The sequence below is a fragment of the Mesoplodon mirus genome, assembly GCF_964341445.2.
Source record: "Mesoplodon mirus genome assembly, chromosome: 7".
In the NCBI taxonomy this organism is placed as follows: Eukaryota; Metazoa; Chordata; class Mammalia; order Artiodactyla; family Ziphiidae; genus Mesoplodon; species Mesoplodon mirus.
This window is the reverse complement of record NC_138983.1, coordinates 105,155,387-105,161,336: the sequence shown is the minus strand read 5'-3', so window position 1 is coordinate 105,161,336 and position 5,950 is coordinate 105,155,387. Positions and strand designations below refer to the sequence as shown.

The window sequence follows — 5,950 nt, the reverse complement described above, 5'->3', positions numbered from 1 at the left end:
ATCACTCAAATTTTTTCATTTTTCTTACCTGAGATGCCTCTGGATATATTTTGGAGTGGCACTTTCCAGCCTCCATTGTCTTGTAAGAGGTGTGGCTCCATGCCTTCATTCTTGCTTCTTACATCACTGACTTGCTTTTGCCAGATACATTGTCTTCACTTGGATGGTGGACTTTTTTCTTGTGTCTGAGATCCCCTGAGACACAGGCTCCCCCATGGAGGTAGAGGGAGCTGGGGTCATACATGAGCCTCACTTTCTGTTGTTGTAAGTTTCACAAGCTCTGCCAGCTTGGCCCTGGGCTCTGGCGTGGTTGGGTGGCTGAAGTCTTTTGTGCTGCCTTCTCTGCTGTTACTGGGTTATCTGAAGCTGTGTGCTTCACTGTTGTGGTCAGAGGGCTGGGATTGCAGGCACCCTCTCTGGTGTTCCCTCAGTTCTGCCTCCTCTGTAGGTTCCTGTCCACCCACCTTTAGGTGTGCAAATGTGTAGAATTATCTGGGGCCCTGTTGTGTTGGGCAGAGGCACATTTGTTGAGTTATGAATGCTTTACTGTTTGAAGATTGAAGGGGAGAGACAAAGGTAAATTTTTCATTCTATCATGTTGCTGATGTCTTGAGGTAATTGATCTATCACTTTAACTTGTATATTTCATATACATAAGTTTGTAGATAAGGATAACTCTGACCTGAATTTATACATTTGAGAAATAACTGGCTGAGTCCCAGACTTCCGAGGACCTTTTACGATGTTGGGTCTGAGTCGGCCTCGGCACCAGGTCCACTTTTCGGCAAAGTGATGTGGACGTCAACAGCAATGGCGGAAGGAGAAGAGGTCCTGCCACTGCCAACGTCGGGCGGCGACGGCTGTGGTATCTCCCAGTTTGTTCCTGATCTGTGAAGGGAAAAAGATCTTGAAGAAGCTTTGGAAGCAGGAGGTTGTGATCTTGAAACTTTGAGAAATATAATTCAAGGGAGACCACTGCCTGCTGATCTGAGGGCTAAAGTTTGGAAGATTGCTCTAAATGTTGCAGGAAAAGGAGATAGTTTGGCATCCTGGGATGGTATTTTAGACCTGCCAGAACAGAACACTATTCACAAAGATTGTCTGGAGTTTATTGACCAGCTTTCAGTGCCTGAAGAGAAGGCAGCAGAATTACTTCTGGATATTGAATCTGTAATTACCTTTTATTGTAAATCACGTAACATTAAATATAGCACATCCCTTAGCTGGATACATCTACTCAAACCACTGGTGCATCTTCAACTGCCACGCAGCGATTTATACAACTGCTTTTATGCTGTCATGAATAAGTACATTCCCAGGGATTGTTCCCTGAAGGGGAGACCATTTCATCTTTTCCGATTGCTCATCCAGTACCATGAGCCAGAGCTTTGTTCTTTTCTTGATACGAAGAAAATTACTCCAGACTCCTATGCACTCAACTGGCTTGGAAGTCTTTTTTCCTGTTACTGTTCCATTGAAGTCACTCAGGCAATATGGGATGGATATCTACAACAAGAAGATCCATTTTTTATTTATTTCTTAATGTTAATAATCCTTGTTAATGCAAAAGAAGTCATTTTAGCACAGGAGTCTAACAGCAAAGAAGAAGTTATCAAGTGCTTGGAAAAAACTCCATCCAGTTTGAATCTAGAAGATACAGAAGACCTTTTCTCTCTGGCTCAGTATTATTGCAGTAAAACACCAGCTTCATTTAGGAAGGATAATCACCATGTCTTTGGTAGTACTTTGTTGGGAATTAAGGATGATGATGCAGATTTGAGTCAGGCACTTTGTCTGGCCATCTTCGTGTCAGAGATCCTTCAAGCAAATCAGCTTCAAGGGGAAGGAGTCCGGTTCTTTGTGGTGGATTGCCGTCCTGCAGAACAGTATAATGCTGGGCATTTATCAACTGCTTTCCACTTAGATTCAGATCTGATGCTCCAGAATCCGTCCGAGTTTGCACAGTCAGTAAAATCCCTGCTGGAAGCACAGAAGCAGTCCATTGAGTCTGGCTCCATCGCTGGTGGGGAGCACCTCTGTTTCATGGGCAGTGGCAGAGGAAGAAGACATGTATATGAACATGGTCCTGGCACACTTTTTACAGAAAAACAAAGAATATGTGAGCATTGCCAGTGGAGGATTTATGGCACTGCAGCAGCACCTAGCAGACATTAATGTGGATGGACCAGAAAATGGATATGGCCATTGGATTGCTAGTACCTCAGGCTCAAGGAGCAGTATCACTTCTTCTCTTGATGGTGAATCTTGTAATGGCTCAAATGATAGAGGAATGAAATCACTAGTAAATAAAATGACTATTGCTTTGAAGACAAAATCCGTTAATGTCAGGGAAAAAGTTATCAGTTTTATTGAGAATACATCAACTCCTGTGGACCGGCATGTGAGCAGCAGTGACAGAATGGGAAAGCCTTACCGTGGTGTAAAGCCTGTTTTCAGCATTGGGGATGAAGAAGAATACGACACAGATGAAATTGACAGTTCTTCAATGTCAGATGATGATAGAAAAGAGGTTGTAAACATTCAGACTTGGATAAACAAGCCAGACGTCAAGCATCATTTTCCTTGTAAAGAAGTGAAAGAAAGTGGACACATATTTCCTAGTCATCTGTTGGTTACTGCAACACATATGTACTGTTTAAGGGAGATTCTTTCACGGAAAGGATTGGCTTATATACAGTCTCGACAAGCACTAAATTCTGTGGTTAAAATAACATCCAAAAAAAAACATCCTGAGCTAATTACCTTCAAGTATGGAAACAGCAGCACTTCAGGAATAGAAATCTTGGCAATCGAAAGGTATTTGATTCCAAATGCAGGAGATGCTACCAAAGCCATAAAACAACAGATCATGAAAGTTTTGGATGCTTTGGAAAGTTAATATAAAAGAAAATTATTTCAAAAGAAATTAAGGCAACCAAGAGAAATATGGACATATTTTCCTGACTGAATACTAACCGAAGACTTTCATTTGCGTATGAGGGTGCTTGAATAGCAAGTCTAAGAAGGTGTAAATTATTATAATCAATCTCTGGAAAGTTAAATTTTTTTAAAATTTTCTTTTGCATTTTTGGTTTTGTAAAATGATTTCTTATAAAGGTCAGTTATTAAATGACTTTGAAGTAACTGACCCTGTGCCCTTATGAACTAAGGGTGCAGAATGCAGTTCTGTTTTGAAGAGCTGTTTTAAGGGAACATGCATCAGTTTAGATATAAAAACAACCATACACATATATATTTGCAGTGTCTTCACTGAAAATTAGAGATAGAATTCGTTGAAGAGACCCCTTTAATTGCTACATTTAGGTTTACCCACTGAGCAGTATCAGAAACTAAAAAGTATTACATAGATTAATAATTAGCTTGCTGTTTCTGTTCTTAAAAAGGGTGAAATCTTTTTTAATGCAATGGATGAAGATTCCAGCCAACTCAAATGCAGACCAGCTAGTTAAATGTTGAAACATCAGTTTCTAAGTCATCTTTGCACCATTAGCTAATAGTTGGAACACTTAGTGCTTCAGATACTAAACTTCATCCTTATTGTCTCTAAGGAGCAGTTAAAAGCATTATAATAAGTAGGTAGGCATGTTAAGATTAAAATTAACACTTGGGGGACTGACTTGTATCTTTAAAAATGTCATTGGTCTTTATTACAAGAGGAATATTTGATTTAGAATGTTTCAAAACAGGTGTTGAGTACACATGGATTTATCCTCAGTGAGATTATGTCTGTGACCACACTATTATCCACCTAAAGAAAAGCCAGATAATCAGAGAGCTGTCTAAACTAGTTTTTATCATCACTTTCTGAAATTTCTTTTTCTTCTTTGGTTTTTGTTCTCTTACTAAAGTTCCAGTGGTTTGAAATGATTTTTAGTCTCTTAATATGACAAAACTGAAAAGTGGTCTGCTTTATTTTGCAGCTTTCTCAGTTTAATTCATTGAGGTTCATATTAGACACATTTGGTGAAAGAAATCCAGGAACACGTTTGAGGCCATGGAATTGGGAAGTAGCAAATCCTCACAACCTGCTATGTCCTAAAATGTAATGGATTGTCTCTAAGGGGTTGATAGAAATATTTAGATGTATTCTGTTTACAGCCAGTTATTTTAATTTACTTAACGGAAATCAAGTGAAAAAAAGGCATAGTTCAAGATATTTTATTCTAATATCTAAATAATAAAGTTTGAGTGGTTGAAGACAAAAAAAAAAAAGAAATAACATCATTAGATGGTAACCAAAACCGTAAGATTGGATAAAATCAACAAGGCAATTTGTATATAGAGAGAAGAGAAATTGTCCAAGTAATGAGACCTGGAACATTCTGACCTTAAAAGGTAAGGGAGACGAGAAGAAACAAGCAAAAGGGCCTGATGAGAAAGAGCTAGTCAGGTAGGAAAGAAAATTAGGGGAGTGTCAAATTTAGGAAACTAATAGCAAAAAGTTTTTTTTTCCTTCCACATAGGAAGGACTGATCAATGGTGTCAAATACTACCAATAGGGTCAAATAAAATGAAAACTGAGATTTAATAATTGGAATAAGCAACTCAGAGATATTGGTGACCTTAAACAATAGAAGTTACAATGGAGTAGCAAGAGGGAAATGTCTAAATTAGATGAGTTAAAGAAAAAATAACTAGAGCCTATTAAATATTCAAACTGTCAAAATTATTAATGTTTGGTTGTAATTGAAATCCAAGGAATAGTTTCAAAACAATGGGCTCTTGATTAGCTATTTGCATATAGTAGTGGTGTGCAGGGATATTTTGTGTCCTAGATGGCCATTTGTGCTCACTTAAAAGGATCTTCTACCAGTAATCTGTTATTGGTTACCACACCTCAGGTGCCTATCTCAGTGTGAAGAAAGTTATTATTTGGAGATAAAGGACCAACATTAATGAGATGTTATAAGGCAAAGAAATGGAAAGTAAAAACAAAACAAAACAAAAACAGAGTTGTTAAAGCAGAGGTGAATTCTCAGACTTTAGCCAATGAGAGGTATAGCTCACAACTTGTAGGGAACAGCTGAAAGAAAGAGTTTTGAAAAAAAAATCAAACTGCTTTATGTTTTTGGAGGTATGTTCACTTTTGGACTTGGAGAGTCCCATGGCTTTACATGTTCATTTTTTCTTTATATAAATCAATAGTTAGGAATGAGACATGCTGGCAGACCATGTCTGTCTGATACCTTCTATCAAAACTTTGAACTTGGTAGTTGGCAGCAAAGAAACGTCACAATATTCTTGCAGAATAAAGAACTCAACTCCTACACTAAATATTGGGGGAACAGAATGGTTACCATGTTCATGGTAATAAAATGAGACTCAATTTATAATAGATGGTGATTTATAGAAGGGCAGTGAAATTGCATCTTTTCCATTATTGTATTCTTAATGCTTAGCACAGAGTCAGACAAAAAGCATTAAAAGAAAACAAAATAGTGAATGTGATATACCTATGTGATGTACAGAATAAAGGTAGAGTGCCATCTTGCTATGCACACAGACTGCAATATAAATGGTGCCCCCCTGCAGTTGTGCAAATTGGCACATCTATGCTTTCTTTAATAACTGAATGACTAGTATACTTTCTAAAATTCATTAAGCTCTTATTGTGTGCTAGGCATGTACTAAGTATTTTACACATAAGATCCTCCTTAGTCCTTATAAATAAGACACTGAAGCAAATAACATTTTGATGTTTGTTCAAAATTGTGTAGCTGATAACAGAGGAATCAATTCAGGATCAGTGTGTATCTGGTTTTGGTAACTACGGATTCCTCTGTGATAGTACTCAGAGCTAAGGAGGTCATAATGATCATAATATTGATGCATTCATTTGTTCTTAAAGTACTTACAGTCTAGCTGGGGGATGATTTAAACAAAGAAAATATCAAAATATTACAAAGGGCAGTAGTGCAGAAATAGGGAA

General features: G+C 37.8%; 1 protein-coding gene across 1 annotated transcript; it reads left to right on the top strand.

Moving 5' to 3' along the window:
* Positions 1-759: 759 nt before the first annotated feature.
* On the top strand, positions 760-3,791 carry LOC309808634 (TBC1 domain family member 23-like). The gene is given in 3 exon segments (XM_082629129.1): positions 760-891; positions 895-2,054; positions 2,056-3,791. Coding segments are annotated over 3 exon segments (2,103 nt in total). The 5' UTR covers positions 760-792; the 3' UTR covers positions 2,900-3,791.
* The last annotated feature ends 2,159 nt before the right edge of the window (positions 3,792-5,950 follow it).